Source organism: Sinocyclocheilus grahami, unplaced genomic scaffold (assembly GCF_001515645.1).
Source record: "Sinocyclocheilus grahami isolate Dianchi unplaced genomic scaffold, SAMN03320097.WGS_v1.1 scaffold526.1, whole genome shotgun sequence".
Lineage (NCBI taxonomy): Eukaryota > Metazoa > Chordata > Actinopteri > Cypriniformes > Cyprinidae > Sinocyclocheilus > Sinocyclocheilus grahami.
In genome coordinates, this window is record NW_015505705.1 from 203,688 (window position 1) to 217,243 (window position 13,556).

General features: G+C 36.8%; 2 protein-coding genes across 3 annotated transcripts; both read right to left on the minus strand.

Annotated features, from left to right (window-relative positions):
- Positions 1 to 1,274: 1,274 nt before the first annotated feature.
- Positions 1,275 to 7,161, minus strand: LOC107555163 (Sjoegren syndrome/scleroderma autoantigen 1 homolog). 2 transcript variants are annotated; one of them, XM_016237863.1, is made up of 5 exons: positions 7,056 to 7,161; positions 6,544 to 6,695; positions 5,355 to 5,439; positions 5,244 to 5,272; positions 1,275 to 2,562 (listed from the first exon to the last, which is right to left on the minus strand). In XM_016237863.1, the coding sequence occupies exons 1-5, from the start codon at positions 7,069 to 7,071 to the stop codon at positions 2,140 to 2,142; spliced, it is 705 nt and encodes a 234-aa protein (XP_016093349.1). In that variant the 5' UTR covers positions 7,072 to 7,161; the 3' UTR covers positions 1,275 to 2,139. The 2 variants fall into 2 exon arrangements, with proteins under 2 accessions (XP_016093349.1, XP_016093348.1); XM_016237862.1 differs by lacking the exon at positions 1,275 to 2,562 and having other exon boundaries at positions 3,948 to 5,272; positions 7,056 to 7,156.
- A 699-nt stretch (positions 7,162 to 7,860) lies between these two features.
- Positions 7,861 to 12,763, minus strand: LOC107555118 (solute carrier family 35 member F4-like). Its single transcript, XM_016237820.1, has 7 exons — positions 12,691 to 12,763; positions 12,250 to 12,562; positions 11,783 to 11,999; positions 11,543 to 11,668; positions 11,025 to 11,217; positions 10,769 to 10,858; positions 7,861 to 8,129 (listed from the first exon to the last, which is right to left on the minus strand). Exons 1-7 carry the CDS (start codon positions 12,761 to 12,763, stop codon positions 7,861 to 7,863), a joined length of 1,281 nt encoding a protein of 426 aa, XP_016093306.1.
- Between the last annotated feature and the right edge of the window lie 793 nt (positions 12,764 to 13,556).

Here is a 13,556-nt window from a genome sequence, read left to right on the forward strand (position 1 = left end):
GTTTCTACAAAAATATTGGTAATACTTTATTTTAGGGTCTCTTAACTAGTTGCTTATTCAACTGAAATAAATGTCACAGATTAAACCAAGGTTATATATGGGTGTGAGTTAAACAATTAGTAAATTAGTGTTTTTTTTATTTTGTTAATTTATTGCATTAAGTTTAAAATTAAATGTAATTATTAAATTAGTGTGTGTATATATATATATATACATACTCATTATATATACTATACATACATACAGACTTGATAAAACCCAAAGCTATAGTCTAATTTCAGATTATTTTGTTCATTTATTTCAAACACCATCAAAAAATATCCAACTGAGATGAAAAATTCTGCCTTTCTATAAGCAAGATGGTACGGAAGGTGAGCGCGCACGAATGACCTAATACTGCAACTGTCACGTCCAAGTCATTTCCGGAAAATAAACAGAAAAGTTTCAATCTATGCGCGTATACAACCTCTGGTTGAAACTGAACTATAACTTGTAACTCGTTTTCAACATAACAGAAAATAATTTCGCTCTGATAAACTCTTTGACAATCTTTGCTCTTAGGAGGTATTAGATTTGACGGTCTCCCTTATTTGCATTTCGTCGTAAAGCAGCGCATAAATCTTACTCTGGAGATAAAAACACATTCCTACCCTTAGATTATAGGCAAAACAGGACAGGAAACCCTGGAGAGAAGGTGAAGGCGCCCCGCTTTGTTTTCGTTTAACGTTTTCTTTTGTCTTGTCCAGCGAAACCTCGCCCACTGCATCTCTCCGCCCAGAGCGCCGTTCGGCCACAGCGAGGCGCTGTTTCTCATTTCCAGCAGCATAACCTCTATTAAAGCAGCTAATGTAGCTGATCATCTTCTTCCTTTCTTTTTATGTAGTTTTTTTGAGTCTCAAGGACTTTTCCAATTGCTTCACCTGAGCCTTAACTTTGCTTTGGGAGGAAAAATGTATAATCGAAGGGGTCACAGAATGAGTTTTTGCATTTAAAAATGACACAGTGATAAGGAATTGAAAAATGCAACGTCAAAAGACAATAACATTATTTTAACTCAAGCGCCACTTTTTTTTTTTTTTTTTTAGATATAAATTCTCAAATCTGAGAAGAAAATTCAGAATTGTTATATATTAACTCGCACTAGCAAGAAAAAAAGTCATAATTCTGAGATAAAAAGCAATTCCTTTTTTATTTTTCATTCTGTGGCAGAAAAAAATAAAATTATTGCGAGATGCAAACTCATGATTCTGACAAAAAAGTCAAAATTGCAAGATATAACCAAAGAATTCAGAGGGGGAAAAATGGCAGAATTGCTAGACGTAAACTCACAATTGCAAGTTTATAACTTGAAAAGTTATAAAAAAACAAAGCAACACAGTAGAATGCAAATTATTTTCAACATAAAAACATGTTCTATGTGAATGGCCCCTATTATGGCCCATCACAAAAAACACGTTTTTGAATTTACAAATGTGAGACATGGGCAGTGGAATGTGGGGGAAAAAAACAAGTTTTTGCATTCCACTGCAAAAACGATGGAACACACTGAAGTGGAATGCAAAAATGCTAGACATAGGGCAGTGTCATAAAAAAAGTGCAAGGTCAAGAAATACTTTTAAGTTGAACTAAGGCATTAGTGCAATGATCGCTGGGAAGAAAATAGGAAAGCAGTGCAGTGAAATACCCCTAACTATCAAACTTATGATGCTGTTATTTGTTACCAAAACAGCACTCACAGCACCGAAATGGATCTGTTGCTGCTTTGAAACACTTAACTTCACCAACTGTAGTTGTTCTAACATTGTCACGACGGTTAAGTTGGTACTTTCATAAAACTTGGGAGTTTAACCAATTATGAGTTCATAAAGAAACAGAAAGAAAGTTCAAACTTGTAATGTAACTCGAACGCAAACAAATCAGGGAGAAAGAAACAGCCTTTGCAGCTCAAGCAATGTATTTCAACACACAACACAGTCACATACTCAGCCGCTTTAGAACAAACATAAACACAACCGGAACACTCCGTTGAGTATGTTCCTATATATATATATATATATATATATATGCGTGTACATATATGTGTGTGCTGTTCGTATTTCGTTATGTGTCTCCTGTTACAGCTCTGTCTGTGGTTCAGTCTTATGAGAGCTGCAGTTCTTTCAAACTACGCAGGGATTCGGCACAGCCTCGGATCAGACTGCAGAGCTGGATACTGGCCTCCACTGACACAGAGTGCTGGAGCTCCTGTGTGGCCCATCTGAGTTTGTGTAGCACTGCCTCCTCTGCGCTTGACAAGGCTGGGTGCTGGTGGAGGGTGTTGCCCAAGGACACTGAAGGAGGTGCAGTCTGGAGAGGAGGGTTGGCTGGTGGCAGAAAGTGGGGGCTGGCGGTGGGAACAGAAAGAGGGGTGGGCTGTATGGCGGGAGGGAGACCTCTCAGTCCAGACGCGGCCCCCTCGCAGTGCTCCGGCCGGGGCTGCCCCGTGATGGAGGGAGGGGGTTCGCTGGATGAAGCCCCATTAGATTCAGGGAGAGGCTGATTCGCAAGCTGACGCTCTCGTACCTGTCAGGATACCGCTCAGTCCTTTAGGTAACGGAGGCAAGCCTTCAATAGAACAATCCGCTGGACTGGACTGAAACCCGTTCATTTCCGATTTCACTGATTTCGCTTTTAAAATAAAAACCTGGGGTTGATCTCTTCTATGCCCGGTGTTGTTATTTTGTTCATTTATTTCAAACACCATCAAAAAATATCCAACTGAGATGAAAAATTCTGCCTTTCTATAAACAAGATGGTACGGAAGGTGAGCGCGCACGAATGACCTAATACTGCAACTGTCACGTCCAAGTCATTTCCGGAAAATAAACAGAAAAGTTTCAATCTATGCGCGTATACAACCTCTGGTTGAAACTGAACTATAACTTGTAGCTCGTTTTCAACATAACAGAAAATAATTTCGCTCTGATAAACTCTTTGCTCTTAGGAGGTATTAGATTTGACGGTCTCCCTTATTTGCATTTCGTCGTAAAGCAGCGCATAAATCTTACTCTGGAGATAAAAACACATTCCTACCCTTAGATTATAGGCAAAACAGGACAGGAAACCCTGGAGAGAAGGTGAAGGCGCCCCGCTTTGTTTTCGTTTAACGTTTTCTTTTGTCTTGTCCAGCGAAACCTCGCCCACTGCATCTCTCCGCCCAGAGCGCCGTTCGGCCACAGCGAGGCGCTGTTTCTCATTTCCAGCAGCATAACCTCTATTAAAGCAGCTAATGTAGCTGATCATCTTCTTCCTTTCTTTTTATGTAGTTTTTTTGAGTCTCAAGGACTTTTCCAATTGCTTCACCTGAGCCTTAACTTTGCTTTGGGAGGAAAAATGTATAATCGAAGGGGTCACAGAATGAGTTTTTGCATTTAAAAATGACACAGTGATAAGGAATTGAAAAATGCAACGTCAAAAGACAATAACATTATTTTAACTCAAGCGCCACTTTTTTTTTTTTTTAGATATAAATTCTCAATTCTGAGAAGAAAATTCAGAATTTTGATATATTAACTCGCACTAGCAAGAAAAAAAGTCATAATTCTGAGATAAAAAGCAATTCCTTTTTTATTTTTCATTCTGTGGCAGAAAAAAATAAAATTATTGCGAGATGCAAACTCATGATTCTGACAAAAAAGTCAAAATTGCAAGATATAACCAAAGAATTCAGAGGGGAAAAAATGGCAGAATTGCTAGACGTAAACTCACAATTGCAAGTTTATAACTTGAAAAGTTATAAAAATCTGAGAAGAAAATTCAGAATTGTTATATATTAACTCGCACTAGCAAGAAAAAAAGTCATAATTCTGAGATAAAAAGCAATTCCTTTTTTATTTTTCATTCTGTGGCAGAAAAAAAAAAAATTATTGCGAGATGCAAACTCATGATTCTGACAAAAAAGTCAAAATTGCAAGATATAACCAAAGAATTCAGAGGGGGAAAAATGGCAGAATTGCTAGACGTAAACTCACAATTGCAAGTTTATAACTTGAAAAGTTATAAAAAAACAAAGCAACACAGTAGAATGCAAATTATTTTCAACATAAAAACATGTTCTATGTGAATGGCCCCTATTATGGCCCATCACAAAAAACACGTTTTTGAATTTACAAATGTGAGACATGGGCAGTGGAATGTGGGGGAAAAAAACAAGTTTTTGCATTCCACTGCAAAAACGATGGAACACACTGAAGTGGAATGCAAAAATGCTAGACATAGGGCAGTGTCATAAAAAAAGTGCAAGGTCAAGAAATACTTTTAAGTTGAACTAAGGCATTAGTGCAATGATCGCTGGGAAGAAAATAGGAAAGCAGTGCAGTGAAATACCCCTAACTATCAAACTTATGATGCTGTTATTTGTTACCAAAACAGCACTCACAGCACCGAAATGGATCTGTTGCTGCTTTGAAACACTTAACTTCACCAACTGTAGTTGTTCTAACATTGTCACGACGGTTAAGTTGGTACTTTCATAAAACTTGGGAGTTTAACCAATTATGAGTTCATAAAGAAACAGAAAGAAAGTTCAAACTTGTAATGTAACTCGAACGCAAACAAATCAGGGAGAAAGAAACAGCCTTTGCAGCTCAAGCAATGTATTTCAACACACAACACAGTCACATACTCAGCCGCTTTAGAACAAACATAAACACAACCGGAACACTCCGTTGAGTATGTTCCTATATATATATATATATATATATATATGCGTGTACATATATGTGTGTGCTGTTCGTATTTCGTTATGTGTCTCCTGTTACAGCTCTGTCTGTGGTTCAGTCTTATGAGAGCTGCAGTTCTTTCAAACTACGCAGGGATTCGGCACAGCCTCGGATCAGACTGCAGAGCTGGATACTGGCCTCCACTGACACAGAGTGCTGGAGCTCCTGTGTGGCCCATCTGAGTTTGTGTAGCACTGCCTCCTCTGCGCTTGACAAGGCTGGGTGGTGGTGGAGGGTGTTGCCCAAGGACACTGAAGGAGGTGCAGTCTGGAGAGGAGGGTTGGCTGGTGGCAGAAAGTTGGTGCTGACGGTGGGAACAGAAAGAGGGGTGGGCTGTATGGCGGGAGGGAGACCTCTCAGTCCAGACGCGGCCCCCTCGCAGTGCTCCGGCCGGGGCTGCCCCGTGATGGAGGGAGGGGGTTCGCTGGATGAAGCCCCATTAGATTCAGGGAGAGGCTGATTCGCAAGCTGACGCTCTCGTACCTGTGACAAAGCTGCCTGGGCGTTTAAAGCTGAAAGAGAAATTGAACAAGTTAACAGAGATACACAAGACTGTACATTCATAAATTAGTCAAAGGCTGCATTTAAACGTACCTGGGTTGTCCTTGTCAATATCGGAGTCCAGCTCTTGACAAGCAACACAGTAATTTTTCTTCTGCTTATCTTGCAGCAGAATTGTCTGCAAATATCCAGGACAATTAATTGCATTCCTTAACTTAAATAATATGAATTAAATACTAATCTTTGTAATTCCAGTGGGGTCCAAAAAACTGAAAATGCTTTTTTTTTTTTTTTGCCAGGACAATTAATTGCATTCCTTAACTTAAATAATATGAATTAAATACTAATCTTTGTAATTCCAGTGGGGTCCAAAAAACTGAAAATGCTTCTTTTTTTTTTTTTTTTTGCTTTTTCCCTTTAGAAATGACAATTTATGCATAACAATTTTATTGAAAAGATCACCTGTAACTTTTTAATTATTACAAACAAATTTGAAAGTTAAAATGTGTTTATTTCCAGGTTTAAATCCCAGATTTGCTTCTTTTTTTTGTTTGTTTCCTTTTCTTTTTTTAATTTGTATTGGCAGATTCTTAAATGTTGATTCTTACAACATAAGTCTCACTAATTATATAAATGTTACTTTAAAAATTCAAACAGAATGTTAGCCTGTAGCAGAGCAGATCTCAAAATTAATATTTATCTGTATTTTATATTGTTTATTATAATGCTATGATGCTTAAATTTATTTCATTTATAGTATAGATTGTCACATGACAATCAATTAACAATTAGATTAATAAATGTGTGTGTGTGTGTAGCCTATATGTATTTGGAAATGTACTTTGAAATGAAGCTGAATTTTCAGCAGCCATTAGCCCAGTCTTCAATGTCACAAGATCATTAAAAAATGATTCTAATATGGTGCTCAAATGTATTCATATCTTATAATCAGTGTTGAAAACAATTGTGCTGCTTAACATTTTTGTTGAAACTGTGACTTTTTCAGGATTCTTTTATGAATAGAAAGTTCAAAAGAACCTTGGGGGTAAAAAACAACAACAACTATTACCTTTTGAATGATAGAGTATATATATATATATATATCCATCTATCGTTATTGTTCAGAATTGTAACAATGGGGCATATCTACAGACTGTCAATATTGTACCAAACTGTATATTTAGTTATTATTACAATTTACTGAAAGGCTATTGCATGTATTTTCACTAATAAATCACTCATTTTCTGAAGTCACAGATGAATGCAAGTGCTTTCCCCTCACCCCACACAGCTCACAGCACTCCCCCAGCATCTTGTACCCCTTCAGCAGATAGCCTCCCATCAGCTTGCTGATCTGGTCCTGTCGCTCTCGTCGAGCCTGAATCACCTTCATCTCGGCCTCGGAGGGAGGCTCCCATTCAAAGTCCTCATCATCTAGATTCATCAGAGCACACAGATTCCTCGTGTGTCCGGGTCATGATGTATACGGATCAGAAACAACCAGCTAGCGTCTGTGTACACGGAGCTTTCAGACAGTTATACCAATTCAGCTTGTCACTAATAGTCTGTTATGCTAAAACCATTTTGAAGATCTAGATATTATGAGTGACAAAAAGCACACCCATACAGCCAGCTGAAGCGCTAACCTGCTAGCGTCAAGATGTTATGTTAGCGCGGCTGCACATGCACTACTTTAGCACGACGGAAGTAAGTCAAGTAAATGAAGATTATTGAAAGATAAAAATAGGGAACTCAATAGCAGAATTATTCAGAAGTAGTCTATTCACATTTTACCTGCGTTTAGGGCCATGCTTTCCTCCTCCTCAGCCGCCTCTCAACACAGATAATTCTTCCTGCTCGAAACTTCTGCGGTGAAATGTATAAAGTGCTGTGAAAATGGACTAGCGCCATCTAGCGAGCTGAATGTAGCACCTGCAGTTTTGTTTTGAAATTTGATCGAATATGACATAATTAACTAAAACTAAAACCATAAAAAATTCCGTACTTGAAATAAAATTATATATATATATATATAACATTTATTGTATAACATTTTCATTTAGTTTAACTTTATGTACTAAAATAACTAAAGCTGAAATATAAACATCTTTAAAAAAACAAAAACAAACTAATATACATGTGAAAATCACACAACAAAATTAGCTACTATTTTTTAAACTACATTTAAAATAACAATAGAAAATAGAAAAATAAAAACAAATGTAAAAATATATTACACTAAAATAACACTGCCATGACCATACTGAAACGTAGAGTTTGGATTTTTTTTTTCATATTCACTGTTTCACTGATAATATGCTGAATATACATATTTTTTAATTAATGAATTAAATTAACATATTAAATATATTTCTGTTACAAATACATTAAATGTAAAAAAAAGCGTTGTTAAAAATACATTTTTGCCTTTCTTTTAATCTTTATTATAATCTTATCACCATCATTGAATCTGATGGTTCTATAATAAAGACATATTACATTTCAAACAACATGAAAACAGAACTACAATGTAAGTAATTGCATTTACACAAACACACAAAAGATTGTATGATGTTATCACACCAACACTAGAATCAAATCAAGTCTGCTCATAATAGGCTCCGTTGAGTGTCACTACAGCTGGTTTGGGTTTTGCTCTTACAATCCCAGCAGTGTCCATTACAGCCTCCTCTCCAACTATACTGTCCTCTCGCCAGTTTCCACGCCACAGTGTGCTGAGCCAGCGCAAAGTGCTCTCGTCCCAGTTTTCTGGAAGCTGCAGCATGAGATACCCTGCTGAGATGATACCGGCTGCCGCCGCTCGCACATGGCTCATTTGCAGAGTTTCAGTCACAAATGTATCTACAGCTTATGAGTGAGAAAGAGACAGCAATAGACTTAACATTGAGAAAAAATTCTCAAGATGCAAAAAATGCAAAAATGAAATACTACACATCAGATGAATCACTTTTACACATCCAGGCCTATAGAGTGCTACAGAGATTACATGCTTTTGTAGGCCAGAACTTCTTGAAGTCAGTGGGTTTCTTTAATATTTTTTTTTCATTCTATGACATAAAATACGTTAGTAATAAGCCCTTGTGATCAAGTCAGTCAAGTCACCTTTATTTCAGGAAAATAGCAGAATAAATTATGGAAAGTCAACCATGGAGACAGTTTAGATTCTGCTGTGAAGCAGTCAATAGTGTCAATATATAGCTCAAGTCAGTTCAGTGTTGGTTCAGTTCAGTCAGGGCTGCATGATTCTTACAAGTATGTTAATCGTGATCACCTATTTCTGCTTCTCTAGATTTATTAAGAATAATCGTCTGCGATATTTGCCTGCTGGTTATTTTCCCTGAAAATGTTTTATTTTATTTTGGCATTTGCGTTATCTTGCATTGGTAACAAGCCTCCACATGCTTTCATGGTTGCAGTTGCCAGATTTTGAGAGTTTAAATTCCCCAATCAGAGCTTTATTTGTTTTGAAAAGGTGGTTATTAACATGTGGCTCAAAAATAAGTAACGGACCCGCTCACCATCAATACTTGCTAATTCTTAAACTTTATTAAACGCAACATTTCGGTCCACTGACCTTCATCAGGCAAATGTATAGAATTAAAAACAAGACATAATTATATACTTTCACAATCAATGAGTATAATTAACAATCACATGTAGCTAAAAGGGACTGCAAAGTTTGCCTGGGACATTAAACATCATCACACCAAACAGGAAAACTCATGTACTCACTACAAGTCAACTTCTACAGCCTCTTTATTTTTATACTTGCACTCTTGCAAACTATTCTAACTCAAACTTTCAGGGAATTTTTAAAAAATACAGACTGAAAGGGTTGTTAAAGTCATGCAACCATGGTGTAGTTAATTGATCATTTTTATGTACATTTAGCTTTTTACTTCAGCCGATCATTCAGGTTTCAAAATTCATAAAAGTTTTGTTCATGTGTGAAGTTTAACATGATGAATTAAACTTGTAAGAATCCTAAACTTTTTTTTGGTCACAGAGCTTATTTTCTGCAATAATCCAAAAGTAAAAATCCTACTGGGTTTTTGTCAAGGGAACCAGGGCGATGCTCACACCCTGGTTGGCCTACAAAAATACATCATCACTGCAGCGCTCTATTTCACATGTCTGTGAGCAGTCGGCATTGTGTATAGCCACTTCTAAATCCCCTCTGATGCACATCATTCAGTTGTCCTGCATTAGCCAAAATCATGAGAGTCCAGCACGTGAGTAGCTAATCCAATCGCATGTGAATAAATGCAAATATTCCCTAAAAACACCCAGTAAAGAAGTGATGCGGTCAGGACCAAGGTGTAAATGCTCTAATGCAGTGTGTTTCATTAATATTCAGAAAGTCCAAAACAGCCTCATAGAAGTACTAACTTATGATGTGCCAGGAAATCCCTAATATGGATAAAGGCATCCAGCTGTTGTAGCCAAAGCAATCTCTGCTGTAGCTAAGCTGAATAAAAATAAAAGTTTTGACTGATGAAACATGAAGACAATAAACACACGAATGCGACAATATATAGTTTATGTGTGTTTTTCAAGGAATCTACAGGTAATAAAAAAGCTTCTAAATAATGCAGTGCTATTTGACATAGCATTTACTACAGTTGGCTATAGAAACTATTAAATATATGAAATATAAAATAGAAAAATAGAAAAGTGTTTGTATATAAACAAATCATAAAATTAACATTAGGAAAATATAGAAAAAATATTATAGAACACAAATTATTGGTTAATGTCCAGCAGTGTATTTGATATCTCAGCCAATTAAAAGTAAGAGATAGGATGATAATAATAATAATAATAATAATAATAATAATAATAAAACCTGTCAATTAGACCAGAAAAAAAGGTATTATTATATTTGACATTTCTGTCCCTCTCACTTCTGAAATGATGGCCACGCCCATGTGTCAGGGCTCAAAATTACCATTTTGCTCATCACTATGCCATGGGAGAAACAGTCAGTCACACACTGGAGCAGAGCTGCACAATTCTGGATAAATTGAGAATCACATTTTTAATTATTTTCCAAATAGAGATCATGATTCTTCCTCTATTCTGAACAGACCACTAAAGAAAATAGCATGTAATTTACTAGAGGCTCTGACAAAATGTTAATTGCTGATGTCTTATTATTATTATTTTTTTATTTGAATTATTTATTGCAAAATCTGCACCTCTTCTGTGGCTAATATTAATTTCATAATGATCCTTACTCCGTGAAGTCAAGCAGCAGAAGTTAAGTGACATTGTGCAAATACTACTGGCCCATTTTGGGGTTAACTAAATATGCAAGACTAGTTTTACATGTCACTGTGTATAACACATGGTGTTCATTCTTTGCTGGGCTGCTTAAAAAATTGGGGGCATAAATTAAGAGTATACTGACTTCTCAATGCGCCACTACACCACTGTCTGTGAGGCTTCAGGTCTATTTGACAGCTTATTTATAATCAAATTCATACCTGCACTCGCTGGGATGGTCAAGAGAATTCCCAGTGAAGTTAAACTGGGGTACGTAAATATTCCTCCCAGGTTTACCAGCACATTGAAAACTTAGGAGAAACAGGACAAAAATTAAATAAAAGTTACTTCAGATAAAGGCAAATAAAATTCTGACCTATTATATTTTTTCCATGGAATATTTATAATATGAATAATAATAACATTGAGTGGAATCATTATTACATAATGCATAGTGGAAAACAAATCATAAATTACCAAGCAGCAGAGAAGCCATGACACAAAGTTTATCCCAGGGGATGTGCTGAGAGGGAGGCCAGTATTCCACATGTGTGAAATAAAGCAATACACACACCCAGGAGTGGAGGATAAAGCTACACAGACCCACACAGGACAGCATCACACTGGCAGGGCCTGGCTGGACATTTCCTGCATGTTTTCTGAAAAGTACCTGAGACATAAAACTATAAACAACTACTACAGTAAAACTGCAGAATATTACATTTGTATCAGATGTTTACACACATACAGGTTTAAAGAACACCTTAACTTTATACAGTCTTTTCTGGAGGTTTGTAGTGGATTAGTAGACACACAAATTTTAAGCAAAAATAATTGTTTTGATTGTGAATGACTCTGAGTTGATAACAAATTGGTTAAACAGTTATAGTAACCGTATAACTAGACAAGGTCACTGAATGAATCACTGTACCATTCTGAATGAATCTTTTTAGTGAACACTGGGATGAATTCAAATCCCCACCACTAGCGCTAACCTTGAACAAAGCAGAAGCTGAAGCTGAACCAACTCCTAGTGCTACTCCTGTGATTGAGTCGCTATGGAAACCATCGCCATAGGCCAACATAACAATGCCAGTAATGGACAGGATGGCAGCCACTATCTAAATAGAGAACAGACAAATGTGGGGAAAAAAAAGATTACTTCAAAATTGGCCAAAAAACAAGCAATTATCAAATCACTCACACAACACTAGATATCCTATTTGATTGCTCACCCTGACACCCATGAAACGGTCCTTGAGTCCAATCCATGAAAGGAGGAAAATAAATGCCTGGCTGCAACAGAGGATGGCACTTACGTCCACTTTGGAGATGCGGCAAAGCGCCAACAAGTACAAATAACCAGATAAACTCCATAGCACAGAGAATGGAGCGGCTCCTTTCAAAACCACCCTTACAGTCAACTCTTCACCCAGGAACCGACTGCACTTTCTGTAAGGATAAAATTAATCATATACACTCTATAAAGTTTCCAAAAGGGAGTTTTCACAGCAATGCCATAGTATAACCATTCTGGGTTCCCTAAAGAAATAACCATTTTTTTTCTCAGAGTGAAGAACATTTGAATAATCGGTAGAATCTTTTTATGCTTTAAAGAACCTTTTACACAATGGGAAGTTTCCAAGGTTTGCCATGGAACCATCAAAGCCATCAAAATTCATTCAAAATGTTTTCTTCTAACCTGAACTCGGTAGTTGGCAACTGCTTCTGTTTCTCCGTGAGAAGATGACACAGATAGTAGAGCGGAAAAAAGAGAATGTTCCAGGTACTACAAAACCAAATGATGAAGAACGGGGCAGGATGTCTTACCAGAGTCTCTTTAGCACTATTAGTACCCCAAGCCCAGGAAACAGCTACACAAGCCCCTAAAATGAGCCCAGATGTCACCTTCTGTACAGCTCGGAATGGACATCGAGCGCAGCAATGTTTAGATGGTCTTTCTGCATCGGATTCATCCTGAACTAAAGTCTGCTCCTGAGAATCCTTCTCACTTGCTTAGAAGAACAAAGACAAGACATTTAAAGAATTACAAATGCCACTCCTTCATATACTTCTAAAATAACAGGTTTCCATATCAAGAAGAAAGCTCCAATAGACTATATGAAGAGCTGAAAAACATTACCTTGTGTGGGCAGGTGAAGTGTGACAGGTTGGGGTCCATAGGAAGGAGATATCTTGGCTGAGAGTTTGTTCATTGCTCGTTGTGCTCTCTTAAAAAAAACCTCTAACTCTCGGATCAGGGTTTTGAGCCACTCTCTGTGAGCTCAGACTCTCATACCAGTAATATGCTTTAAGTAAACACACATGCTAAGTAATCCAATTGTGATTAAATATCTCAGGTTTAACAGCTTATAGTCTCACTTGCTAAATGCTTTTATAAATATATAGAAAACAGTTCATTAAAACAAAATTTAAGCAAGAGAAGTGAGGTATTGCATCGATAGTTTAGCGTAATAATGATACCTTTATAAATACTGAACTTAAAAAATGAAAAAGTCTAAATTAACTGTATTTTTTTCAAATCATTATGATATTTAACTCTGCTGAATCAATTAAAAAACATTCATTTATACCAACAAAGTGTTAAATCAGACAGAAATAGCTCTTTAAGGTAACAATTGCACTTTTTACAGTTTGTAAATATGATGGTATGAATATCTATACCCATAATTAACTTTACATTGACATCTGAACTAGTCATTAATCCAGATTTTGGCAGATCATCAACAACACTGGATTAAATCAATGAGGGTGCTTCTTAAATTAGTGAGGGTGCTCTCTCTCTCTTTCTCTCTCTCTAATATATTTGTGCCGTCCATTGCTATGGAGCAAGACGCAAGAGCATTCCCTTTATAATCACTAAAAGCTGTCAGTCATCTTAGTTCATCGCGATCTCACAAGTTCTCAAGTTACCTTATAATCAATGAAGTTCTCAACGCTGCACATTGGATTTCTTATTTACATCGCGTCTACACTTTGTTATAATGA

What these genes read in the sequence shown, in the direction of transcription:
- LOC107555118 (XM_016237820.1), bottom strand. Translation starts at nt 12,763, where the DNA reads ATGAACAAACTCTCAGCCAAGATATCTCCTTCCTATGGACCCCAACCT. An exon ending in ACCGTTTCATGGGTGTCAGG is followed by an intron (nt 11,669 to 11,782) that starts GTGAGCAATCAA and finishes TTCTCTATTTAG; the next exon opens with ATAGTGGCTGCCATCCTGTC. An exon ending in GACCATCCCAGCGAGTGCAG is followed by an intron (nt 8,130 to 10,768) that starts GTATGAATTTGA and finishes CTCACTCATAAG; the next exon opens with CTGTAGATACATTTGTGACT.
- LOC107555163 (XM_016237863.1), bottom strand. An exon ending in AGTGCTGTGAGCTGTGTGGG is followed by an intron (nt 5,440 to 6,543) that starts GTGAGGGGAAAG and finishes GGATATTTGCAG; the next exon opens with ACAATTCTGCTGCAAGATAA. An exon ending in CCCAGGCAGCTTTGTCACAG is followed by an intron (nt 2,563 to 5,243) that starts GTACGAGAGCGT and finishes GTATCCTGACAG; the next exon opens with GTACGAGAGCGTCAGCTTGC.